General features: G+C 58.8%; 1 protein-coding gene across 1 annotated transcript in view; it reads left to right on the forward strand.

Moving 5' to 3' along the window:
- The window catches only part of LOC144952213 (anosmin-1-like), a 70,786-nt gene that overhangs the window by 42,078 nt on the left and 991 nt on the right, over window positions 1–27,717 (forward strand). The window contains 15 exon segments of the mRNA XM_078882625.1: window positions 4,702–4,764; window positions 9,013–9,183; window positions 9,185–9,224; window positions 11,589–11,681; window positions 11,802–11,935; window positions 13,069–13,198; window positions 13,661–13,763; window positions 13,802–13,964; window positions 15,690–15,984; window positions 18,470–18,634; window positions 23,111–23,229; window positions 24,862–25,102; window positions 25,955–26,118; window positions 26,120–26,188; window positions 26,311–26,503. Of these exon segments, the coding sequence (XP_078738751.1) occupies window positions 4,702–4,764; window positions 9,013–9,183; window positions 9,185–9,224; window positions 11,589–11,681; window positions 11,802–11,935; window positions 13,069–13,198; window positions 13,661–13,763; window positions 13,802–13,964; window positions 15,690–15,984; window positions 18,470–18,634; window positions 23,111–23,229; window positions 24,862–25,102; window positions 25,955–26,118; window positions 26,120–26,188; window positions 26,311–26,503 (2,143 nt within the window).

Below are 27,717 nucleotides of genomic sequence, written 5' to 3' on the forward strand. Positions count from 1 at the left end.
TGTGACATGGAAGGGCGTGGCAGCGGTGGTGGTGGTGGCTGTGATGGTCGCTGTGATGGTGGTGGCGGTGATGGTGGTGGTGTTGATGGTGGCTGTGATGGTGGTGGTGGTGATGGTGTTGGTGGTGGCTGTGATGGTGGTGGCTGTGGTGGTGGTGGTGATTATGGCTGTGATGGTCATGATTGGTGGAAGTGGTGGTGATGGCTGTGGTGATGGCTGTGGTACTGGTGGTGGTGTCTGTGGTGATGGTGGTGGCTGTGGTGGTGGCTGTGGTGATGGTGGCGGTGGTGGTGATGATGACCGTGTCTGGCAAAAACAACCCCTTACCTCCCACTGGTGCCCGACGGCAACGCTGTGGTGGATGTGAGCAATGCCACGGAGGGAAGACCAATTCCAGAATAAGCTCTACCCCTTCATGGTGCTTGTAGCCACCACCGCAGCCAAACAGGGGATCTGGATGGGTGCGAGGGGCTGACAACCCCTCCACCTGAAATCATTTACCACTGAACCACGTAAATTGTCTTTGAGTTGCGCGCCTTTTGGCGTCATCTGGTCCAACACCATGTGAGACTAGGCTCTAAGGAAAGCTGTCTCGGGTGTGGACCAATCAACTTCAAGGACAGTGCACATATATTATCAGAGTTATGTTTTTTGTTTGCATTACGACTGCAGGTATTGTGGTCTATGCAAACATGACTCCTTGTAAAAAATGGTGTCAGTTTTGTTGCCAGATAGAAGGGTAAAAAAACAATTATCACGTGAAAAATATTGAACGAAGCTTGTGCCGGAGGCCCCGGGGGGACAGGCGTCTATGACGTCTCCTGGCCAAACCCCATTTGGGAGATTGAATCTTCACCCTCGGGGCTCCTCCAGAAACAGCAAAAAGCCACTGCAGGTGGCCACGTGGAATGTCCGAACGCTCGCTGCGGAGGAGAGGCTGCCACTCCTCTGTCGGGAGCTGGACTGGTTCCGCCTGGATCTCTGCGGTATTCAGGAGGTCCGGTGGACCGGCTCTGGCTCCTGCCACCATGAGGGGTGGACAGTCGTCTACTCGGGGCAGGAGACTGCCAAACAACAGGGTGTGGCTCTTCTTCTGAACAAAAGAATGAAGGGGGTGTGGGAGTGTGGCGGTGAGGTGTTGGAAGCTCTAAGCCTTAGGCTACTTTGGGCTCGCCTTCCCATCAACCGGAGGCGAGGAGTGGTGGTCGTGGTTACTTATGCCCCCACCGAAGACGAACATCCGTGGAGGGATGCAGGCAGAGCCGATGAGTCAGATGCCTTCTGTGACCTCCTGTCACAGGTGCTGGCTAAAGTGGCCACTCGGGATAGAGTCATCTTGTTGGGTGACTTTAATGCCCGAGTTGGTCATGATGCTGGCACCTGGTCTGGAGTGATTGGAAGGCATGGGCCAGATGAGCTCAATAACAGTGATAGGAGGCTGCTAGATTTTTGTGCAGCCCATGGGCTTGTAATCACCAACATGCTTTTTCCGGCATCGGCGCATCCACACAACATCATGGATGCACATCAAGTCCAAGCAAGAACATCTGCTGGACTACATAGTGATGGAACAGCGGCTGCGGGCCCATGTCCTTGCCACCAGGATCTAGCATGGAACTGATCTGGCCACTGACCATCGGCTTGTCATCTGTAAGATGCGCCTGCCATTCTTCCACTCCGTTGGTGGGTGTACACCCCGAACCTCATTCACAGTGGCCTGGTCTCAGCTAGCTGATGAAAGTTGAAAGCGAGAATGTAATCATCGCTTGCGTCTGGGTTTGGCATCGTCCCCCACTCCTCCTGATGCCGAGGGGAAATGGGCGAGGTTTAGGACTGTGGCTCATGCAGCTACAATGGCTGCTTTGGGTACACGGTCCAGACCTCCCCAGAGACCCTGGCTGACAGAGGAGATGTTCAGGCTGGCTGAGAAAAAGCGACAGGCCCACCCTCATCGGCTACAGCATCCCACGTCAGATAATGAGGAGGCTTACCGCAGCCTTCGTTCAGAGGTCTGGAGAGCCGTGAGGCGCTGCAAGGATGGGTGGTGGTCGCGGGTTGCTGAGGAGATGGAGTCTGCCTCAATGGCCCGCGATCACAAATCACTTTTTTTTCCTTCTTCTTGGTTCTTTCGGTAAAGTCACGTAGAAGGGAAGTAATAAAATAATAAAAATAAAACATAATAAAACAATTCTCACGACGTTTCGGCCACAACGCAAGCAGCCGTCCTCAGGCGAAGAATGAGACATTATCAAGCTAGGAGCTTATATAGGTGTTGCGAGGAGGAGCGCCTTAACAAAAGAATGTGCATATGAAGAGGAATTTTAGCATACCAATGGGCAATGCGTAGGAGGGGGGGCGGAGGGGTTTCAAAGTCCCATTATGCCCATGCATTATGCAGGATCAACAGCACCACGGGGGGGGGCGCAAGGAACAACGTTAATAAAGGAAAGGAATGTTAACTCCGTCAAAAAAGTAACTTGCAGTGCCACACCTATCGCCATCGGGGGAAAAAAATGTTGATCTGATCTCTGACCCCCAGGAACAGGTTTGCAGATTTGCTGAGCATTTCTGTGAGGTCCTGGGCAGTGGGAAATCCCTCAGCCTGGAAAGCATCGTGGGGCAAAGTGGGGATGACCCTGCTGAGGGTGCCTTGCCTCAAACATTGGAAGAAGTCACCCCCGGTGAGTAGCTTGCTGACATTCCATCTGTTGAGGAAATACAAAAGGCGATCCAGAGTCTTAGACCAGGAAAAGGGCTGGGAAGAGATGATTTCCCAAGCGAACTGCTGAGGGAGGATGGCGTTTGAATGCCGACTGCCCTATACAACATCATAATAACAGTCTGGACCACTGGACGGGTTCCGCAGGATTGGAAGGATGCCCTGGTGGTCCCCCTCTTTAAGAAAGTGGACTGCACAGACTGTAACAACTACAGGGGCATCTCACTCCTCAGTGTGCTGGGAAAGGTCCTGGCAAGGATTATTCAACATCGCCTTGCTAGGCACGCTGAGGAGAGGCTTGCGGAACCCCAATGCGGTTTCAGGTAAGGGCGGTCCTGCACAGATGCATTATTTTCTGTCTATTGGCTACAGCAGAGGAAAAGTGAATTCCAACAAGACCTACATCTCTGCTTTATTGACCTGGTCAAGGCCTATGATACCATCAGTAGGCCTGGGCTCTGGGTTGTTCTTCGTGCTTTCAGAGTCCCTGACCCTCTGCTCACGATCATTAAGGACCTTCATGATGGTGAGCGGGCCCAGGTAAAACTACGTGGCCGGGAGTCGGAGCCATTCCCTGTACACCTCAGGGTGCGACAGGGATGTCCTCTGGCTCCCACATTATTTGACATCTATTTCGACCACGTAGTTCGTGAAGCCTTCAATAGCTGTACCGGGGGAATTTCCATCTGGTACAGATACAATGGGAGGGTGATCGATGGCTGGGTGCGGTCAAGAGATGGCTCCCTATTAGTCAACCATGTTACGTGTGCCGATGATCTGGTGATTGCTGCTCACTCAGAGGAGGAGTTGGAGGCGCTGCTGCTGAACCTGGAGCTTGCCACTAAGAGGTGGGGCCTTACCATCAGCCCCACCAAAACTAAGCACCTGCCTGGGTATATTGTGCCATTAGACACTCCACCCCACAACTCCCAATTGGTGATGGGGCAGTTGTGGAGAGAGTGGAGAGTTTTATTATCCTGGGCAGTGTGCTCATGACTGGCTCCGGTTTGATAGCAGAGGTCTTGCTCCGAATCAGTCGAGTGGCATCTTTTCATCGGCTGCGTAACGCTGTGTGGAAGCTACCTGGTCTGTCGCCCTCTTTTATCTATGCTTGCAAAACATGGACCCCCCCTAATACAACATCTTCGCCGGTTAGAAACATTTAGGCTGGCCTATACACGATCCATCCTGGGTTTAACCAGGCTGGATTGTGTGAGGAGCTCACAAATCCTTGAAAGATCTGGACAAAGTCCCATCAGTGAGCTCCTCCGGCAGGCAAGGCTGCATTGGCTGGGCCATGTAGCCCGCATGCCCAGCCACCGCATGCCTAAACAGCTTTTGTTTGGATGGATCGAGGGGGCTTAAACGAGCACAGCACGGGCTAGAGAAGAGATGGAGTGACGTGGTACAGGAGGATGTGGAGCTGAGTGGACTTGCCAATGACTGGTACCAGCGGTGTCAAGATCGGCCTCTGTGGAGGAGGCTCGTGATGGACGCTGCTACTGGGCAGTTGGAGGCAGTCGCCCTCCAGCAACAACGGAGGGCGGAGGAGCGACGCTCACAACAACGAGCGGAGCGCCGGGTGGCTAAAACACAGCAAGTTGGCACAGTAGGGGGCACAGGTGGTGCATCAGCCAGTCATCTCGGTCAGTCGACCCGTGGCACCTGCTGGGTCTGCCCTGTGACCTCCTGCCAGCGGGCGTTCGACAAGGTGCACATGGCCTGGCACAAGCGTCGTGGTGACGTCACCGCCACTTAGTGGCGAATGGCAGTTGTTGTTTTTGGTGATGGCTGTGATGGTGGTAGCTGTGGTGGTGGTGGTGGTGGTGATGATGGCTTTAATGTGGTTGTGGTTATTATGGTTAACGTGGTTAACGTGGTTGTGGTGGCTAACGTGGTGGTTGTGGTGGCTAACGTGGTGGTTGTGGTGGTTAACGTGGTGGTTGTGGTGGTTAACGTTGTGGTTGTGGTTGTTGCTGCAGTGCCTTCGTCCCTGCAAAGAATTCTGGGAGCTGGAAGTGGCCGACTGCAGGAGGAAGTGCAAGGTGGGGTCACGGCGGGGTCACGGTGGGGTCATGGTGGGGTCACCATCGTCACCGTCACCATAGCCATCATCACCATCGTCGTCACCATCGTCACCATCGTCATCACCATCATCGTCACCATCGTCATCATCATCATCGTCATTGTCGTCATCATTGTCGTCGTCGTCATCATCATCGTCGTCACCATCGTCGTCATCGTCACCGTCGTCATCGTCACCAACGTCATCATCAACGTCACGATTGTCACCACCGTCATCATCGTCATCATCGTCCCAACCACCGTCGTCACCATCGTCACCATCGTCTGGCTGTGTCTGCCTGTGTGTGTGCATCGGACACTCCACCCCCACAACTCCCAATCGGTGATGGGGCAGTTGTGGAGAGAGTGGAGAGTTTCCCATACCTGGCAGTGTGCTCATGACCTGCTCCGGTTTGACAGCAGAGGTCTCCCTCCGAATCAGTCGAGCGGCAATATATTTTCATCGGTTGCGTAACGCTGTGTGGAAGCTACCTGGTCTTTCGCTCCGCACTAAGCTTCAGGTCTTCTCGGCCACGGTCATTCCCTCCCTTCTCTACGCTTGCGAAACGTGGACCCCCCTAATGGAGAATCTTCGCCGGTTATAAACATTTAGGCTGGCCTGCCTACGATCCATCCTGGGTTTAACCAGGCTGGATTGTGTGAGGAGCTCACAAATCCTCGAAAGATCTGGGCAAAGTCCCATCAGTGAGCTCCTCCAGCAGGCAAGGCTGTGTTGGCTGGGTCATGTAGCCCGCATGCCCAGCCACCGCATGCCTAAACAGCTTTTGTTCGGCCGGATCGAGGGGGCTAAACGGGCGCGGCACGGGCTAGAGAAGAGATGGAGTGATGTGGTACAGGAGGACGTGGAGCTGAGTGGACTTGCCGATGACTGGTACCAGCGGTGTCAAGATCGGCCTAGGTGGAGGAGGCTCGTGAAGGACGCTACTGGGCAGTTGGAGGCAGTCGCCCTCCAACAACAACGGAGGGCGGAGGAGCGACGCTCACAACAACGAGCGGAGCGCCGGGTGGCTAAAGCACAGCAAGTTGGTACAGTAGGGGGCACAGGTGGTGCATCAGCCAGTCATCTCGGTCATCTCGGTCAGTCGACCCGTGGCACCTGCTGGGTCTGCCCCGTGACCTCCTGCCAGCGGGCGTTCAACACTTCACGTGGCCTCAAGGTGCACATGGCCTGGCACAAGCGTCGTGGTGACGTCACCGCCACTTAGTGGCGAATGGCGGTTGTTGTTGTTGTATGTGTGCATGTCTGTGTGTATGTGTGCGTGTCTGTGTCTGCCTGTGTGTGTGTGTGTGTGCATGTCTGTGTGTGTGTGCATGTCTGTGTGTGTGTGCATGTCTGTGTGTGTGTGCATGTCTGTGTGTCTGTGTCTGTGTGTGTGTGTGCATGTCTGTGTGTCTGTGTCTGTCTGTGTGTGTGTGTGCATGTCTGTGTGTGTGTGTGTCTATGTCTGTGTGTGTGTGTGCGTGTCTGTGTGTGTGTGTCTGCCTGGGTGTGTGCAGTCTGTGTGTGTGTGTCTGTGTGTGTCTGTGTGTGCGCATGTGTGTGTGTCTGCCTGTGTGTGTGTATCTGCCTGTGTGTGTGTGTATCTGCCTGTGTGTGTGCATGTCTGTGTGTGTGTGCATGTCTGTGTGTGTGTCTGTGTGTGTGTGTGCATGTCTCTGTGTGTGTCTGTGTGTGTGTGCATGTCTGTGTGTGTGTCTGTGTGTATGTATCTGCCTCTGTGTTTGCATGTCTATGTGTGTGTCTGTGTGTGTCTGTGTGTGTGTCTGTGTGTGTCTACCTGTGTGTTTGTGTGTGTCTACCTGTGTGTCTATGTGTGTCTACCTGTGTCTGTGTGTCTACCTGTGTGTTTGCGTGTGTGTCTGTGTATCTGTGTGTCTGTGTGTGTCTGTGTCTGTGTGTGTGTGTGTCTGTGCGCGTACGTGTCTCGATTCCATCAACACCCGGTGACGATTTTCTGAACCGGTCCTGGGCCTCCCCTAGGTCGACTCGGCCTCAAATGAGTACCTGGTGTAGCGGTGAGTAGTAAACATCGCCACTGGGGAGAGACAAAGGCGGCCGGGCGTGATGCTGGCCACCCACCCCCTCATGCGCCACAGTGCCAGCCTTCATAGGCGCTGCCCGCTAACAGCACTTGCCCCTACAGCCTGTCACAGGCTACACGGGGCACCTTTGTCTTTGTGTGCCTCACCACAAGAATTCCCACGCAGTTCCATTCACAAGGACAGCCCTCCTGCTCCCCCCAACGCCACAACCACTCATCCCACCCATCATCATCATCATCATCTCACCCCCCTCCACAATGCCACCCATTATGCCCCCCACCCCACCCACCCCAGCAGAGTCAACACGCCGTGTGTGGTGGGGGGGGGCACTCCGGATGGTGGGGGGAAGGGTGGGGGGAAGGGTGGGGGGGTAGAGATGGCGGTGTCGTCCTCACCCCCCCCCCCCTGAGTCAACACTGAGCGAAGCTCGTAAAGGTGGTGGTGGTGGTGGTGGTTGTGGTGGTGGGGGTGGGGGTGGTGGTGGTGGGGGTGGTGGTGGGGGTGGTGGTGGTGGGGGTGGGGGTGGTGGTGGTGATGATGGTGGTGGTGGTGGTGGTTGTGGTGGTGGTGGTGGGGGTGGTGGTGGTGGGGGTGGGGGTGGTGGTGGTGGGGGTGGTGGTGGTTGTAGTGGTGGTGGTGGGGGTGGGGGTGGTGGTGGTTGTAGTGGTGGTGGTGGGGGTGGGGGTGGTGGTGGTGGTGGTTGTGGTGGTGGTGGTTGTGGTGGTGGTGGTGGTGGTGGGGGGTGGGGGTGGTGGTGGTGGGGGTGGGGGTGGTGGTGGTGGGGGTGGTGGTGGGGGTGGTGGTTGTGGTGGCGACCGCTTTTAATGGATCCAAGTCACAACCGCCACCACCACTACCACCACAACTACCACTACCACCACCACTACCACTCCCACTACCAACACAACTACCACCATCACTCACCCACCCTCTCACCCACTCACGCTCTCACCCACCCTCTCACTCACTCACCCACCAACCCACCCACCCTCTCACTCACCCACCCTCTCACCCACCCATCCACCCACTCACCCACCCATCCACCCACTCACCCACCCATCCACCCACTCACCCATCCACCCACTCACCCTCTCACCCACCCATCCACCCACCCTCTCACCCACCCATCCACCCACCCTCTCACCCACCCATCCACCCACCCTCTGACCCACCCATCCACCCACCCTCTCACCCACCCACTCACCCACCCACCCTCTCACCCACCCACTCACCCACCCACTCACCCACCCACCCTTTCACCCACCCACTAATCCACCCTCTCACCCACCCACTCACCCACCCACCCACTCACCCACCACTCACCCACCCTCTCACCCACCCACTATTCCACCCTCTCACCCACCCACTCACTCACCCACCCACTCACCCACCCACCCTCTCACCCACCCACCATCTCACCCACCCTCTCACCCTCCCCCCCCACCCTCTCACCCTCCCCCCCACCCTCTCACCCACCCACCCACCCTCTCACCCACACTCTCACCACCCACCCACCCTCTCACCCACTCACTAATCCACCCTCTCAGCCATCCACTCACTCACCCACCCACCCACTCACCCACCCTCTCACCCACCCTCCCACCCACACTCTCACCACCCACCCACCCTCTCACCCACCAATCCACCCTCTCACCCACCCACCAATCCACCCTCTCACCCACCCACTAATCCACCCTTTCACCCACTCACTCACCCACCCACCCACTCACCCACCCATTCACCCACCTTCTCACGCACCCACTAATCCACCCTCTCACCCACCCACTCACCCACCCACTCACCCACCCACTCACCCACCCACCCACTAATCCACCCACCCACTCACCCACTCACCCACCCACTAATCCACCCTCTCACCCACCCACCCTCTCACCCCCCCCCTCACCCACCCACCCACTCACCCACCCTCTTACCCACCCACCCTTTCACTCACCCACTCACCCTCTCACCCACCCACCCACTAATCCACCCACTCACCCACTCACCATCTCACCCACCCACCCACCCACACACTCACCCACCCTCTCACCCACCCACCCTTTCACTCACCCACTCACCCTCTCACCCACCCACCCACTAATCCACCCTCTCACCCACCCACCCTCACCCCCCCCCCACCTCCCCCCACCCCCCCCCCACCACAGCGTCACCCCGAGTGTGTCCCGTCCTGCGACTTTGCCGCGTCTGCCCGCGACCCCCGCGGGTCTCCGTGCCCGCCGCCGCGTCTCTCGGCGGGGTTCGGCGCGGCCTGCGTGCCCGAGTGCCGCGTGGACCAGCACTGCGGCAGCTCGCGGCGCTGCTGCCACGACGACTGCGGGGGGGGCCACGTGCCGGGCCACGCGACACGCCACACGTGGTACGGACGCGGAACGATGATGACGATGATGATGATGACGATGATGATGACGACGATGATGATGACGATGATGATGACAATGATGACGATGATGGTAACAATGATGATGACGATGATGATGATGATGATGACGACGACGATGATGACGATGATGATGATGATGACGATGATGATGATGACGATGATGATGATGATGACGATGATGATGACGATGGTAATGATGATGACGATAATGACGATGACGACGACGATGATGATGATGATGACGATGATGATGACGATGGTAACGACGATGACGATGACGCTGCTGCCACGACGACTGCGGGGGTGCCACGTGCCGGGCCACGCGGCACGCCACACGTGGTACGGGCGTGGTGGGGGTGGTGGTGGGGGTGGTGGTGGTGATTGTGGTGGTGGTTGTGGTGATGGTGGCGGTGGTGGTGGTGGCGATGGTGGCGGTGGTGGTGCTGGTTGTGGTGGCGGTTGAGATGGTGGTGGTGGCGATGATGATGACGACCCATTCACTCAGTCACCATCTCACCCACCCACCCACTCACCATCTCACCCACCCACTCACCATCTCACCCACCCACCCACCCTCTGACCCACCCACCCACTCACTTTCTCACTCACCCACTCACTCACCATCTCACCCACCCACTCACTCACCATCTCACCCACCCACCCTTTCACCCACCCACCCTTTCACCCACCCACCCACTCACTCACCATTTCACCCACCCTCTCACCCACCCACCCACCCACTCAGCATTTCACTCACCCACTCACTCACCATCTCACCCACTCACCCACCCTCTCACCCACCCTCTCACCCACCCACCCTCTCACCCACTCACCATTTCACCCACCCACTCACCATTTCACCCACCCACTCACCCACTCACTCACCCTCTCACCCACTCACTCACCATCTCACCCACCCACTCACCATCTCACCCACCCACTCACCATCTCACCCACCCACTCACCATCTCACCCACCCACTCACCATCTCACCCACCCACCCACCCTCTGACCCACCCACCCACCCACCCACTCACTTTCTCACTCACCCACTCACCATTTCACCCACCCACTCACCCTCTCACTCACTCACCCTCTCACCCACTCACTCACCATCTCACCCACCCACCCACTCACCCGCCCACCCACCCACTCACCCACCCACCCTCTCACCCACCCACCACCCTCTCACTCACCCACCCACCCTCTCACTCACCCACCCATCCACTCACCCTCTCACCCACCCACCCACTCACCCACTCACTCACCATCTCACCCACCCACCCTTTCACCCACCCACTCACTCACCATTTCACCCACCCTCTCACCCACCCACCCACCCACTCAGCATTTCACTCACCCACTCACTCACCATCTCACCCACTCACCCACCCTCTCACCCACCCTCTCACCCACCCACCCTCTCACCCACTCACCATTTCACCCACCCACTCACCATTTCACCCACCCACTCACCCACTCACTCACCCTCTCACCCACTCACTCACCATCTCACCCACCCACTCACCATCTCACCCACCCACTCACCATCTCACCCACCCACTCACCATCTCACCCACCCACTCACCATCTCACCCACCCACTCACCATCTCACCCACCCACCCTCTGACCCACCCACCCACCCACTCACTTTCTCACTCACCCACTCACTCACCATCTCACCCACCCACCCTTTCACCCACCCACCCACTCACTCACCATTTCACCCACCCTCTCACTCACCCACCCACCCACTCAGCATTTCACTCACCCACTCACTCATCATCTCACCCACTCACCCACCCTCTCACCCACCCTCTCACCCACCCACCCTCTCACCCACTCACCATTTCACCCACCCACTCACCATTTCACCCACCCACTCACCCTCTCACTCACTCACCCTCTCACCCACTCACTCACCATCTCACCCACCCACCCACTCACCCGCCCACCCACCCACTCACCCACCCACCCTCTCACTCACCCACCCATCCACTCACCCTCTCACCCACCCACCCACTCACCCACTCACTCACCATCTCACCCACCCACCCTTTCACCCACCCACCCACTCACTCACCATTTCACCCACCCTCTCACCCACCATTTCACCCACCCACTCAGCATTTCACTCACCCACTCACTCACCATCTCACCCACTCACCCACCCTCTCACCCACCCACCCTCTCACCCACTCACCATTTCACCCATCCACTCACCCTCTCACCCACCCACCCACTCACCCACTCACTCACCATCTCTCTCTCCCTCCCTCCCTCCCTCCCCCCATCTTCCCCGTGACCCCTTTGACCTTCTCCCCCCCCGCCCCCCCCAGGTGTGCCACTGAAGCCACAGAGCGAGCTGGCTGTGAGCCTCCAACCCGGTGGGGGCGGGGCTACGATGGGCGGGGCTACGATGGGCGGGGCTACGGTGGGAGGGGCTACGATGGGCGGGGCTACGGGGGGCGGGGCCACGATGGGCGGGGCCACGATGGGCGGGGCTACGATGGGCGGGGCCACGATGGGCGGGGCTACGATGGGCGGGGCTTCGTGGGTGGACGTGAGGTGGACTTCGCGCTTCAACGTGTCGTCCCAGCCCGTGGTGTTCGTGCTGCAGAGCCGCTGGAACCACGGAATCCACCCCAGCGAGTTGGCCGCGTCGCCCTGGGAGACCGTCTCCATGGTAACTAGCGTCTCCGTGGTAACTAGCGTCTCCTTAGTAACTAGCGTCTACCGTGGTAACTAGCGTCTCCGTGGTAACTAGCGTCTCTGTGGTAACTAGCGTCTCTGTGGTAACTAGCGTCTCCGTGGTAACCGGTGTCTCCGTGGTTACTGGCGTCTCCGTGGTAACTAGCGTCTCCGTGGTAACTAGCGTCTCCGTGGTAACTAGCGTCTCTGTGGTAACTAGCGTCTCTGTGGTAACTAGCGTCTCTGTGGTAACTAGCGTCTCTGTGGTAACTAGCGTCTCTGCAGGGTGACGGCATCTCTGTGTGTCTCTGAGTGTCTCCGCGCGTATCTCCGCGTGTCTCTCCGTGTGTCTCCATGTGTCTCCGCGTGTCTCCATGTGTTTTCGCGTGTCTCCGTGTGTCTCACCGTGTCTCACCGTGTCTCTCCGTGTGTCTCCATGTGTCTCCGCGTGTCTCCGTGTCTCCACGTGTCTCCGCGTGTCTCACCGTGTCTCTCCGCGTGTCTCCGCGTGTCTCCCCAGACATCCGAGTCCCGAGTCCGTGTCTCCGCGTGTCTCACCGTGTCTCCCCAGACGTCCGAGTCCCATGTCCGTGTCTCCGTGTCTCACCGCGTGTCTCTCCGTGTCTCTCTGTGTCTCTCACCGTGTCTCTCTGTGTCTCCGTGTGTCTCTGTGTCTCCGCGTGTCTCACCGTGTGTCTCCGCATGTCTCCCCAGACGTCCGAGTCCCGTGTCCGTGTCTCCGGCCTGCGTGGCGCCCGCTGGTACAAGCTGCGTGTATCTCCGTGTCTCTCCGTGTCTCCGCGTGTCTCCGTGTCTCTCCGTGTCTCTCCGCTTCTCTCCACGTGTCTCCACGTGTCTCACCGTGTGTCTCTGTGTGTGTCTCCGCGTCTCTCCTCAGACGTCCGAGTCCCGTGTCCGTGTCTCCGTGTCTCTCCGTGTCTCTCCGCTTCTCTCCACGTGTCTCCACGTGTCTCACCGTGTGTCTCTGTGTGTGTCTCCTTGTCTCTCCCCAGACGTCCGAGTCCCGTGTCCGTGTCTCCGTGTCTCTCCGTGTCTCTCCGCTTCTCTCCACGTGTCTCCACGTGTCTCACCGTGTGTCTCTGTGTGTGTCTCCTTGTCTCTCCCCAGACGTCCGAGTCCCGTGTCCGTGTCTCCGGTCTGCGTCCCGCCCGCTGGTACCAGCTTCGTGTGGCCGCCGTGAACGCCGAGGGCACCCGCGGGTTCACCACCCCCTCACGTCACTTCACCCTGCCCCGAGGTGGACACTCACTGGGGGTGGACAATCACTGGGGGTGGACACTCACTGGGGGGGGGGGGGTGGACACTAATGGGGGTGGACACTCACGGGGGGGTGGACACTCACTGGAGAGGGGGGGGGGTGGACACTCACGGGGGGGGGGGGTGGACACTAATGGGGGTGGACACTCACGGGGGGGTGGACACTCACTGGAGAGGGGGGGGGGGGTGGACAATCACTGGGGGTGGACACTCACTGGAGAGGGTCGGGTGTGGACACTCACGGGGGGGTGGACACTCACTGGAGAGGGTCGGGTGTGGACACTCACGGGGGGTGGACACTCACGAGAGGGTGGACACACACTGGAGAGGGGGGTGGGGGTGGACACTCTCGGGGGGGGGTGGACACACACTGAAGAGGGTCAGGGGTGGACACACACGGGGGGGTGGACACTGTGACCCCCACTCTCTCTCCCACCCTCAGATCCGTTACCTCCTCCCCCGCCCTCCTCCCTCCGGCTGAGTCACATGACCTTCGCGGGGGGCAAGGGGGGGGCCCCCGAGCCCCCCCGGAGGGGGATGGCGGTGGGGGCTGGGGGGGCGGGGGGGGCGGGGGGGGGAGGGGGGGGGCGGGGGGAGGGGTCCGGGCTCGAGTTTCTTGGGAGCCACCTGTGGACCCGGATGTACCGGTCCGTTACTACCGCGTGTCCATCACCACCACCGCCACCAGCGCCACCACCGGAACCACGCGGGGAGAGGGGAACAGGAGGAGGAGGAGGGTGGACACGGTGAGATCGCACTCACCCACCAGCTCGCCCACTCGCTCGCCCACTCAGTCGCCCGCTCACTCGCCCGCTCACTCGCCCGCTCGCCCACCCGCTCACCCACTCGGTCACCCATTCACCCACCCACTCATCTGTTCACTCGCCCACTCATTGACCCACTCATCCATTCACCCACCCACTCACTCGCCCACTCATTGACCCACTCACCCATTCACCCACCCACTCACTCGCCCACTCACCCGGCCACCCACTCACCCGCTCACTCACCCACCCACTCACTCGCCCACTGACCCACCCACTCACTCACCCACTCACTCGCCCACTAACCCACTCACCTATTCACCCGCCCACTCATCCGTTCACTCGCCCACTCATTGACCCACTCACTCACCCACTCACCCATTCACCCATTCACCCTCCCACTCATCCGTTCACTCGCCCACTCATTGACCCACTCACTCACCCACTCACCCATTCACCCATTCACCCTCCCACTCATCCGTTCACTCGCCCACTCATTGACCCACTCACTCACCCACTCACCCATTCACCCACCCACTCATCCGTTCACTCGCCCACTCATTGACCCACTCACCTACTCACTCACCCACCCACTCACTCACTCACCCACTCACTCACCCACCCACTCACTCGCCCACTCACCCACCCACTCACCCACCCACTCACTCGCCCAACCACTCGCCCACCCACTCACCCACTCACTCGCCCACTCACCCGCCCACCCACTCACCCGCTTACTCACCCACCCACTCACTCGCCCACTCATTGACCCACTCACCCATTCACCCACCCACTCACTCGCCCACTCACCCGCCCACCCACTCACCCGCTCACTCACCCACCCACTCACTCGCCTACTGACCCACCCACTCACTCACCCACTCACTCGCCCACTAACCCACTCACCCATTCACCCGCCCACTCATCCGTTCACTCGCCCACTCATTGACCCACTCACTCACCCACTCACCCATTCACCCATTCACCCTCCCACTCATCCGTTCACTCGCCCACTCATTGACCCACTCACTCACCCACTCACCCATTCACCCATTCACCCTCCCACTCATCCGTTCACTCGCCCACTCATTGACCCACTCACTCACCCACTCACCCACTCACCCATTCACCCACCCACTCATCCGTTCACTCGCCCACTCATTGACCCACTCACCTACTCACTCACCCACCCACTCACCCACTCACTCACCCACCCACTCACTCGCCCACTCACCCACCCACTCACCCACCCACTCACTCGCCTGCTGCTGATGCTGATGACACTGCTGATGCTGATGACACTGCTGCTGCTGATGACACTGCTACTGATGATGATGATGACACTGCTGATGATGATGATGACACTGCTGATGACACTGCTGATGATGCTGTGTGTGTGTACCAGCCACACTCGTGGCTGGAGGTGAGTGGACTGGCCCCGGGCTCTCGCTGCTGCTGCTGATGATGATGATGATGACGCTGCTGCTGCTGCTGATGATGATGATGATGACACTGCTGATGACACTGCTGATGATGATGATGATGACACTGATGATGATGACATTGCTGATGGAGATGACACTACTGATGATGATGATGACACTGCTGCTGATGATGATGACACTGCTGCTGATGATGATGACACTGCTGCTGCTGCTGCTGATGATGACACTGCTGCTGCTGATGATGCTGCTGTGTGGTTACCAGGCACACACGAGGCTGGAGGTGAGTGGGCTGGCCCCGGGCTCTCGCTGCCGCGTGTCGGTGCAGGCGGTGAGCGTGCACGGGGCGCTGCGTCTGCGCAGCATCCACGCTCGCCTCTACTTCACCACGCCGACACTGCCGGCGTTGACCACCACCACCATCACCACCAGCACCACCACCACCACCAGCACCACCACCACCAGCACCACCACCATCACCACCACCAGCACCACCACGACACCGGCGGTGGTGACGGTGGAGGAGGAGGAAGAGGAGGAGGCTGCGCTGTGGAGCGAAGGTGATGGCGGTGGTGATGGTGGTTGTGATGATGGTGGTGGTGATGGTGGTGATGGTGATGATGGTGGTGATGGTGGTGGTGATGGTGGTGGTGATGGTGGTGATGGTGGTGATCATGATGGTGGTGATGGTGGTGGTGATGGTGGTGATGATGGTGGTGGTGATGATGGTGGTTGTGATGATGTTGGTGATGGTGGTGGTGATGGTGGTGATGGTGGTGATGGTGGTGATGGTGGTGGTGATGGTGGTTGTGATGATGTTGGTGATGGTGGTTGTGATGATGGTGGTTGTGATGATGTTGGTGATGGTGGTTGTGATGATGTTGGTGATGGTGGTGGTGATGGTGGTGATGGTGATGGTGGTGGTGATGATGATGGTGGTTGTGATGATGTTGGTGATGGTGGTTGTGATGATGGTGGTTGTGATGATGGTGGTTGTGATGATGGTGGTGATGGTGGTGGTGATGGTAGTGATGGTGGTAATGATGGTGGTTGTGATGATGTTGGTGATGGTGGTGGTGATGGTGGTGGTGGTGATGATGGTGGTTGTTATGATGTTGGTGATGGTGGTGGTGATGGTGGTGGTGATGGTGGTGGTGATGGTTGTGTTGGTGGTGATGGTGGTGGTGATGGTGGTTATGGTGGTGTGATGGTGGTGGTGGTGGTGATGGTGGTGGTGTTGGTGGTGATGATGGTGATGATGATGGTGGTGGTGGTGATGGTGGTTGGTGGTGATGGTGACGGTGGTGGTGATGGTGGTGATGGTGGTGGTGGTGATGGTGGTTGTGATGGTGGTGGTGATGGTGGTATTGGTGGTGATGGTGGTGATGGTGGTGGTGATGGTGGTGTGATGGTGGTGGTGGTGGTGGTGATGGTGATGATGATGGTGATGGTGGTGATGGTGGTTGGTGGTGATGGTGACGGTGGTGGTGATGGTTGTGATGGTGGTGGTGATGGTGGTTATGGTGGTGTGATGGTGGTGGTGGTGGTGATGGTGGTGGTGTTGGTGGTGATGATGGTGATGATGATGGTGGTGGTGGTGATGGTGGTGGTTGGTGGTGGTGTTGGTGGTGGTTGGTGGTGGTGATGGTGGTGATGATGGTGGTGGTGATGGTGGTGATCATGGTGGTGATGATGGTGATGGTGGTGGAAGTGATGTTGGCGGCGGCGGTGGTGGTGATGGTGGTGGTGGTGATGATGAGAGAGACACGCAAACTCCACATCTACAGCAGCAGCAGGCATCGTCAGGGTCGGGATCGAACCCACGACCTCCTGTACACCAGGCGAGGTAGTCAACATCTCCTAGCCACCGTGATGATGATGATGAGATACACGAAAACTCCAAACATACAGCAGCAGGCATCATCAGGGTCAGGATCGAGCCCACGACCTCCTGCGCACCAGGCGAGGTAGTCAACATCTCCTAGCCACCGTGATGATGATGATGAGATACACGAAAACTCCAAATATACAGCAGCAGGCATCATCAGGGTCAGGATCGAGCCCACGACCTCCTGTACACCAGGCGAGGTAGTCAACATCTCCCAGCCACCGTGATGATGATGATGAGATACACGAAAACTCCAAATATACAGCAGCAGGCATCATCAGGGTCAGGATCGAGCCCACGACCTCCTGTACACCAGGCGAGGTAGTCAACATCTCCTAGCCACCGTGATGATGATGATGAGATACACGAAAACTCCAAATATACAGCAGCAGGCATCATCAGGGTCAGGATCGAGCCCACGACCTCCTGTACACCAGGCGAGGTAGTCAACATCTCCTAGCCACCGTGATGATGATGAGAGAGAGACACGCAAACTCCACATCTACAGCAGCAGCAGGCATCGTCAGGGTCGGGATCGAACCCACGACCTCCTGTACACCAGGCGAGGTAGTCAACATCTCCTAGCCACCGTGATGATGATGATGAGATACACGAAAACTCCAAACATACAGCAGCAGGCATCATCAGGGTCAGGATCGAGCCCACGACCTCCTGCGCACCAGGCGAGGTAGTCAACATCTCCTAGCCACCGTGATGATGATGATGAGATACACGAAAACTCCAAATATACAGCAGCAGGCATCATCAGGGTCAGGATCGAGCCCACGACCTCCTGTACACCAGGCGAGGTAGTCAACATCTCCCAGCCACCGTGATGATGATGATGAGATACACGAAAACTCCAAATATACAGCAGCAGGCATCATCAGGGTCAGGATCGAGCCCACGACCTCCTGTACACCAGGCGAGGTAGTCAACATCTCCTAGCCACCGTGATGATGATGATGAGATACACGAAAACTCCAAATATACAGCAGCAGGCATCATCAGGGTCGGGATCGAGCCCACGACCTCCTGTGTACCAGGCGAGGTAGTCAACATCTCCTGGCCACCGTGATGATGATGAGAGAGGGACACGAAAACTCCAAATATACAGCAGTTGAGTGAACGGAACGGCCTTGCCCCCCTCTCCGCAGGTTCCATGGTGGTGGGGGGGCCCCCCCCCTCCCCCGCGCCCCCCGGGCCCCCCCCCGGCAGCGTGAGGGGTGGGGGGCCCACGGTGTACGGAGTTCGGGTTGGAGCCCCCTTCTACAGGGAGAGGCAGCTACGGGCCAAGGCTGAGTGGCAGGCGGACATCAATGGTGAGTGGGTGGGTGGGTGAGTGGGTGGGTGGGTTGGTGGGTGGGTGGGTTGGTGAGTTGGTGAGTTGGTGGGTGGGTGAGTTGGTGGGTGGGTGGGTTGGTGGGTGGGTGGATGGGTGAGTAGGTGGGTGGGTGGGTGGGTTGGTGGGTGGGTGGGTGAGTGGGTGGGTGAGTTGGTGGGTGGGTGGGTGAGTTGGTGGGTGAGTGGGTGAGTGGGTGGGTGGGTGAGTGGGTGGGTGGGTGAGTGGGTGGGTGAGTTGGTGGGTGGGTGGGTGGGTTGGTTGGTGGGTGAGTGGGTGGGTAAGTTGGTGGGTGGGTGGGTGGGTGAGTGGGAGGGTGGGTGGGTTTGTGGGTGGGTTGGTGGGTGGGTGGGTTGGTGGGTGGGTGGGTTGGTGGGTGGGTGGGTTGGTGGGTGGGTGGGTTGGTGGGTTGGTGGGTGGGTGGGTTGGTGAGTTGGTGGGTGGGTGAGTTGGTGGGTGGGTGGGTTGGTGGGTGGGTGGATGGGTGAGTAGGTGGGTGGGTGGGTGAGTGGGTGAGTGGGTGGGTGAGTTGGTGGGTGGGTGGGTGAGTTGGTGGGTGAGTGGGTGGGTGGGTGAGTGGGTGGGTGGGTGAGTGGGTGGGTGAGTTGGTGGGTGGGTGGGTGGGTTGGTTGGTGGGTGAGTGGGTGGGTAAGTTGGTGGGTGAGTGGGAGGGTGGGTGGGTGGGTTTGTGGGTGGGTTGGTGGGTGGGTTGGTGGGTGGGTGAGTTGGAGGGTGGGTTGGTGGGTGGGTGGGTTGGTGAGTGGGTGGGTGGGTGGGTGGATGGGTGAGTGGGTGGGTGGGTGAGTTGGAGGGTGGGTTGGTGGGTGGGTGGGTGAGTTGGTGGGTGAGTGGGTGGGTGGGTGAGTGAGTGGGTGGGTGAGTTGGTGGGTGGGTGGGTGGGTGGGTGAGTTGGTGGGTGGGTGGGTTGGTTGGTGGGTGAGTGGGTGGGTAAGTTGGTGGGTGGGTGGGTGGGTAAGTTGGTGGGTGGGTGGGTGGGTGGGTGGGGTTGTGGGTGGGTTGGTGGGTGGGTTGGTGGGTGGGTGGGTTGGTCGGTGGGTGGGTGAGTTGGAGGGTGGGTTGGTGGGTTGGTGGGTGGGTGGGTTGGTGAGTGGGTGGGTGGGTGGGTGGGTGGATGGGTGAGTGGGTGGGTGGGTGAGTTGGAGGGTGGGTTGGTGGGTGGGTGGGTGGGTGGGTGGGTGGGTGAGTGGGTGGGTGAGTTGGTTGGTGGGTGGGTGAGTGGGTGAGTGGGTGGGTGAGTGGGTGGGTGAGTGGGTGAGTGGGTGAGTGGGTAGGTGGGTGGATGGGTGGGTGGGTGGGTTGGTGAGTTGGTTGGTGGGTGAGTGGGTGAGTTGGTGGGTGGGTGAGTCGGTTGGTGGGTGGGTGGGTGAGTTGGTTGGTGGGTGGGTGAGTCGGTTGGTGGGTGGGTGGGTGAGTTGGTGGGTAGGTGGCTGGTTGAGTTGTTGGGTGGCTGGGTGGGTGAGTGGGTGGGTGGGTGAGTTGGAGGGTGGGTTGGTGGGTGGGTGGGTGGGTGGGTTGGTGGGTGGGTGGGTGGGTGGGTGAGTGGGTGGGTGAGTTGGTTGGTGGGTGGGTGAGTGGGTGAGTGGGTGGGTGAGTGGGTAGGTGGGTGGATGGGTGGGTGAGTGGGTGGGTGGGTGGGTTGGTGGGTAGGTGATTGGGTGGGTGGGTGAGTTGGAGGGTGGGTTGGTGGGTGGGTGGGTGGGTGGGTTGGTGGGTGGGTGGGTGGGTGGGTGAGTGGGTGGGTGAGTTGGTTGGTGGGTGGGTGAGTGGGTGAGTGGGTGGGTGAGTGGGTGGGTGAGTGGGTGAGTGGGTAGGTGGGTGGATGGGTGGGTGGGTGGGTGGGTTGGTGAGTTGGTTGGTGGGTGAGTGGGTGAGTTGGTGGGTGGGTGAGTCGGTTGGTGGGTGGGTGGGTGAGTTGGTTGGTGGGTGGGTGAGTCGGTTGGTGGGTGGGTGGGTGAGTTGGTGGGTAGGTGGCTGGTTGAGTTGTTGGGTGGCTGGGTGGGTGAGTGGGTGGGTGGGTGAGTTGGAGGGTGGGTTGGTGGGTGGGTGGGTGGGTGGGTTGGTGGGTGGGTGGGTGGGGAGGTGGCTGGGTGAGTGGGTGGGTGGGTTGGAGTGTGGGTGGGTGAGTTGGTGGGTAGGTGAGTTGGTTGGTGGGTGGGTGAGTCGGTTGGTGGGTGAGTGGGTGGGTGAGTGAGTGGGTGGGTGGGTGAGTTGGTGGGTGGGTAGGTTGGAGTGTGGGTGGGTGAGTGGGTGGGTAGGTGAGTTGGTTCGTGGGTGGGTGGGTTGGTGGGTGGGTGAGTGGGTAGGTGGGTGGGGAGGTGGCTGGGTGAGTGGGTGGGTGGGTTGGAGTGTGGGTGGGTGAGTTGGTGGGTAGGTGAGTTGGTTGGTGGGTGAGTGGGTGAGTTGGTGGGTGGGTGAGTCGGTTGGTGGGTGGGTGGGTGAGTTGGTTGGTGGGTGGGTGAGTCGGTTGGTGGGTGGGTGGGTGAGTTGGTGGGTAGGTGGCTGGTTGAGTTGTTGGGTGGCTGGGTGGGTGAGTGGGTGGGTGGGTGAGTTGGAGGGTGGGTTGGTGGGTGGGTGGGTGGGTGGGTTGGTGGGTGGGTGGGTGGGTGAGTGGGTGGGTGAGTTGGTTGGTGGGTGAGTGGGTGAGTGGGTGGGTGAGTGGGTAGGTGGGTGGATGGGTGGGTGAGTGGGTGGGTGGGTGGGTTGGTGGGTAGGTGATTGGGTGGGTGGGTGAGTTGGAGGGTGGGTCAGTTGGTGGGTGGGTTGGAGGGTGGGTGGGTTGGTGGGTGGGTGGGTGGATGGATGGGTGAGTTGGTGGGTGGGTGGGTGGATGGGTGAGTGGGTGGTTGGGTGAGTGGGTGAGTGGGTGGGTTGGTGGGTGGGTGAGTGGGTAGGTGGGTGGGGAGGTGGCTGGGTGAGTGGGTGGGTGGGTTGGAGTGTGGGTGGGTGAGTTGGTGGGTAGGTGAGTTGGTTGGTGGGTGGGTGAGTCGGTTGGTGGGTGAGTGGGTGGGTGAGTGAGTGGGTGGGTGGGTGAGTTGGTGGGTGGGTAGGTTGGAGTGTGGGTGGGTGAGTGGGTGGGTAGGTGAGTTGGTTCGTGGGTGGGTGGGTTGGTGGGTGGGTGAGTGGGTAGGTGGGTGGGGAGGTGGCTGGGTGAGTGGGTGGGTGGGTTGGAGTGTGGGTGGGTGAGTTGGTGGGTAGGTGAGTTGGTTGGTGGGTGAGTGGGTGAGTTGGTGGGTGGGTGAGTCGGTTGGTGGGTGGGTGGGTGAGTTGGTTGGTGGGTGGGTGAGTCGGTTGGTGGGTGGGTGGGTGAGTTGGTGGGTAGGTGGCTGGTTGAGTTGTTGGGTGGCTGGGTGGGTGAGTGGGTGGGTGGGTGAGTTGGTTGGTGGGTGGGTGGGTGAGTGGGTGAGTTGGTTGGTGGGTGGGTGAGTGGGTGAGTGGGTGGGTGAGTGGGTGGGTGAGTGGGTGAGTGGGTAGGTGGGTGGATGGGTGGGTGAGTGGGTGGGTGGGTGGGTTGGTGGGTAGGTGATTGGGTGGGTGGGTGAGTTGGAGGGTGGGTCAGTTGGTGGGTGGGTTGGAGGGTGGGTGGGTTGGTGGGTGGGTGGGTGGATGGATGGGTGAGTTGGTGGATGGGTGGGTGGGTGGGTGGATGGGTGAGTGGGTGGATGGGTGAGTGGGTGGTTGGGTGAGTGGGTGAGTGGGTGGGTGAGTGGGTTGGTGGGTGGGTGAGTGGGTAGGTGGGTGGGGAGGTGGCTGGGTGAGTGGGTGGGTGGGTTGGAGTGTGGGTGGGTGAGTTGGTGGGTAGGTGAGTTGGTTGGTGGGTGGGTGAGTCGGTTGGTGGATGAGTGGGTGGGTGAGTGAGTGGGTGGGTGGGTGGGTGAGTTGGTGGGTGGGTAGGTTGGAGTGTGGGTGGGTGAGTGGGTGGGTAAGTCAGTTGGTGGGTGGGTGAGTTGGTGGGTGGGTGAGTCAGTTGGTGGGTGAGTGGGTGGGTGGGTTGGTGGGTGAGTGGGTGGGTGGGTGGGTTGGAGGGTGGATGAGTGGGTGGGTGAGTGGGTGGGTGGGTAGGTTGGAGTGTGGGTGGGTGAGTGGGTGGGTGGGTGGGTTGGTAGGTGGGTGGGTGAGTGGGTTGGTGAGTGGGTTGGTGGGTGGGTGGGTTGGTGGGTAGGTGGGTGGGTGGGTGAGTTGGTGGGTGGGTAGGTGAGTTGGTGGGTAGGTGAGTTGGTTGGTGGGTGAGTGGGTGAGTTGATGGGTGGGTGAGTCGGTTGGTGGGTGGGTGGGTGAGTGGGTGGGTGAATGGGTAGATAGGTGGGTGGATGGGTGAGTTGGTGGGTGAGTTGGTGGATGACTGGGTGAGTTTGTGAACGTCTGCGTGGTTGTAATCGTTGTGGGTTGACCCACGTTGACTGCGGCCACGATGTTGTCGGGTGACGACTCTCGGCAGCTGTGCACGGCGCAGGCGACGCTGGCGCTGCATCGACGCCGCCGTGGTTCCTGGTCCGCTGGACTTCGGAGTCGTGTGCCGGGGACGTCCCCCATCACTCGCACCGCGTCCTCACCCAGGTTGATAACCCCGCTCGGCCAACTCCGCTGAGATGTGACTCGCGATGTTACTGTCCTGGCTGGCACACGCAGACTCCACGCGTACAGCAGCAGGCGTCGTACAGGGGTCGGGATCGAACCCACGACCTCCTGTACACCAGGCGAGGTAGTCAACATCTCCTAGCCACCGTGATGATGACGATGATGAGAGAGACACGCAGACTCCAAATATACAGCAGCAGGCGTCAGGGTCGGGATCGAACCCACGACCTCCTGTACACCAGGCGAGGTAGTCAACATCTCCTAGCCACCGTGATGATGGTGAAAGAGAGAGACACGCAGACTCCAAATATACAGCAGCAGGCGTCAGGGTCGGGATCGAACCCACGACCTCCTGTATACCAGGCGAGGTAGTCAACATCTCCTAGCCACCGTGATGATGATGATGGTGAGAGAGAGAGACACGCAAACTCCAAATATACAGCAGCAGGCGTCAGGGGTCGGGATCGAACCCACGGCCTCCTGTACACCAGGCGAGGTAGTTAACATCTCCTGGCCACGGTGATGATGATGAGAGAGAGACGCAGACTCCAAATATACAGCAGACGTGGTTAGGGTCGGGATCAGGCGAGGTAGTTAACATCTTGCCAAATTACAGACATCAGGGTTGAAATTACACCCACGACCTCCTGTACACCAGGCGAGGTAGTCAACATCTCCTAGCCACCGTGATGATGGTGAGAGAGAGAGACACGCAAACTCCAAATATACAGCAGCAGGCGTCAGGTTCGAGATCAAACCCATAACATCCTACGTACCAGGCGAGGTGGTCAACATGAGTGTGAGTGGGTGAGTGAGTGTGAGTGGGTGAGGGTGAGCGTAGTGAGTGAGTGAGCGTGAGTGGGTGAGTGAGTGTGAATGGTGGGTGAGTGAGTGTGAAAGTGAGTGTGAGTGAGTGTGAGTGGGTGAGTGAGTGTGAAAGTGAGTGTGAGTGGGTGAGTGAGAGTGAGTGTGAGTGGGTGAGCGTGAGTGGGTGAGTGAGTGTGAGTGAGTGAGTGTGAGTGGATGAGTGATGATGATAAGAGAGAGACACGCAAACTCCAAATATACAGCAGCAGGCGTCAGGGTCAGGATCGAACCCACGACCTCCTGTGCACCAGACAAAGTAGTCAACATCTCCTAGCCACCGTCATGATGATGAGAAAGAGAGAGAGACGCAGACTCCAAATATACATCAGCAGGCGTCGTCAGGGTCGGGATCGAACCCACGACCTCCTGTACACCAGGCGAGGTAGTCAACATCTCATAGCCACCGTGATGATGATGATGAGAGAGAGAGACGCAGACTCCAAATATACATCAGCAGGCGTCGCTAGGGTCGGGATCGAACCCACGACCTCCTGTACACCAGGCGAGGTAGTTAACATCTCATAGCCACCGTCATGATGATGAGAAAGAGAGACGCAGACTCCAAATATACATCAGCAGGCATCGTCAGGGTCCGGATCGAACCCACGACCTCCTGTACACCAGACGAAGTAGTCAACATCTCCTAGCCACCGTGATTTTAACCTGGGGCTCCCCACCCCCCCCACCACCCCCCCCCACCCCCCCACCCCCCACCACCCCCCTACCCCCCCCCCCCCCCAACAGGAACGGTGGCTGCTGCTCAACTGGCTGCATCTGGGCTGCTCCTATCGGGTCAACGTCTCCCCCTCCCCCGCGGTTGCCGGGGGCGACGGCCCCCCTTCCTCCTCCGCGGTTGCCGGGGGCGACGGCCCCCCCGTCGCCACGGCGACCGCCTCCTTCTCCACCCCGCCTTGCCTGGCGACAGGGGAGGCTGCGGCCTTCTGGGTTAAAGGTCACGGCCGCCACCCTTGCTCCATCACGGCAGGTGAGGTGGTAACTCGGAGGTGGCTGGGAGATGTTGACTACCTCGCCTGGTACGCAGGAGGTCGTGGGTTCGATCCCTACCCTGAAGATGCCTGTGCTTAGAGAGATGTTGACTACCTCGCCTGGTACGCGGGAGGTCGTGGGTTCGATCCCGACCCCAGACAATGCCTGTATTTGGTGAGATGTTGACTACCTCGCCTGGTACGCGGGAGGTCGTGGGTTCGATCCCGACCCTGACGATGGCTGTGCTTGGAGAGATGTTGACTACCTCGCCTGGTACGCAGGAGGTCGTGGGTTCGACCCCGACCCCTGACGATGCCTGTGCTTAGAGAGATGTTGACTACCTCGCCTGGTACGCGGGAGGTCGTGGGTTCGATCCCGACCCTGACAATGCCTGTATTTGGTGAGATGTTGACTACCTCGCCTGGTACGCAGGAGGTCGTGGGTTCGATCCCGACCCCAGACAATGCCTGTATTTGGTGAGATGTTGACTACCTCGCCTGGTACGCGGGAGGTCGTGGGTTCGATCCCGACCCTGACGATGCCTGTGCTTGGAGAGATGTTGACTACCTCGCCTGGTACGCAGGAGGTCGTGGGTTCGATCCCGACCCCTGACGATGCCTGTTACTGTATATTTGGAGTTTGCGTGTCTCTCATCATCATCATCATCATCACGGTGGCTATGAGATGTTGACTACCTCGCCTGGTACACAGGAGGTCGTGGGTTCGACCCCGACCCTGACGATGCCTGCTGCTGTATATTTGCCTCTCTCCCTCTCCCTGTGGTCGCTCAGCGGTCGATTTGAACGCGTCTTTTTCTCACCGTTAAAACTTTCACCGATTCACTCGCCAGCGGACGAGGCCCCGGGCCCGCGGGTCCGGAACATCTCCGCCACCTTCACGTTCGACGGAGCCTACCTGACGGGCCGCTTCCATTGGCTGCTGGCGGCACAGCCGCCCCCCCCGCCGGCTCGGCCAATCAGGGGCTTCCAGGTCACGTGGACACTGCTGTCGGCGGGGGGGGGGCGGCACCGACGAGGCAGCGGCAGCCAATAGCGTCGTCTCTCAGTCGCGGATCCTTCCACCGGTGAGAACGACTCACGGACACGGCAGCGGGTCGCACAGCCAGGACAGCAGTCTTTGTTTGACCGCTGCCGCTGCCGCCGTTACATTGCCCCCCTCCCCCATCTCCGGTGTTGACCCTCCTAGGCGAGGCCGTGGATGGTGTTGCCGGGTCTGCGTGCCGGGCGGCTCTACCGACTCACGGTGACGCCCGTGTGGTCTGGTGGTGGTGGTGGTGGTGGCGGTGGTGGCGGTGGTGGTGGTGGCGGTGGTGGTGGTGGTGGTGCCGCTCGCGTCTTCCGCACGCCGCTGATGCCCAGCAGCAGCAACAGCAGCAGCAGTACGACATCAACATCATCATCATCAACATCATCACCAACATCATCATCACCATCATCATCATCACCATCATCATCATCAACATCATCACCAACATCATCACCAACATCATCATCATCATCACCAACATCATTCATCATCATCATCACCAACATCATCATCACCAACATCATCACCAACATCATCATCATCATCACCATCATCATTACCAACATCATCACCAACATCACCACCAACATCATCATCATCACCAACATCATCATCATCATTACCAACATCATCATCATTACCAACATCATCACCAACATCACCACCAACATCATCATCACCACCAACATCATCATCACCACCAACATCATCATCACCACCAACATCATCATCACCACCAACATCATCATCATCACCAACATCATCATCATTACCAACATCATCACCAACATCATCACCAACATCATCATCATTACCAACATCATCATCATCACCAACATCATCACCAACATCATCATCATCACCAACATCATCATCACCACCAACATCATCATCACCACCAACATCATCATCATCACCAACATCATCATCATTACCAACATCATCACCAACATCATCACCAACATCATCATCATTACCAACATCATCATCATTACCAACATCATCATCATCACCAACATCATCACCAACATCATCATCATCACCAACATCATCATCAACACTGTGTGTGTGTGTCATGTGTGTGTCTCACTGTGTGTCTCTGTGTGTGTGTCTCACTGTGTGTGTGTCTCACTGTGTGTCTCTGTGTGTGTGTCTCACTGTGTGTGTGTCTCACTGTGTGTGTGTGTGTGTCTCACCGTGTGTGTCTCTGTGTGTGTGTCTCACCGTGTGTGTGTCTGTGTGTGTGTGTCTGTGTGTGTCTCACTGTGTGTCTATGTGTGTGTGTGTCTGTGTGTGTCTCACTGTGTGTCTTTGTGTGTGTGTGTCTGTGTGTGTCTCACTGTGTGTCTGTGTGTGTGTCTCACTGTGTGTGTGTCTCACTGTGTGTGTGTCTCACTGTGTGTGTGTCTCACTGTGTGTGTGTGTCTCACTGTGTGTGTGTGTCTCACTGTGTGTCTCTGTGTGTGTGTGTGTCTCACCGTGTGTCTCTGTGTGTCTCACTGTGTGTGTGTCTCTGTGTGTGTCTCTGTGTGTGTCTCTGTGTGTGTGTGTGTCTCTGTGTGTGTC

Source organism: Lampetra fluviatilis, chromosome 66 (assembly GCF_964198595.1).
Source record: "Lampetra fluviatilis chromosome 66, kcLamFluv1.1, whole genome shotgun sequence".
In the NCBI taxonomy this organism is placed as follows: domain Eukaryota; kingdom Metazoa; phylum Chordata; class Hyperoartia; order Petromyzontiformes; family Petromyzontidae; genus Lampetra; species Lampetra fluviatilis.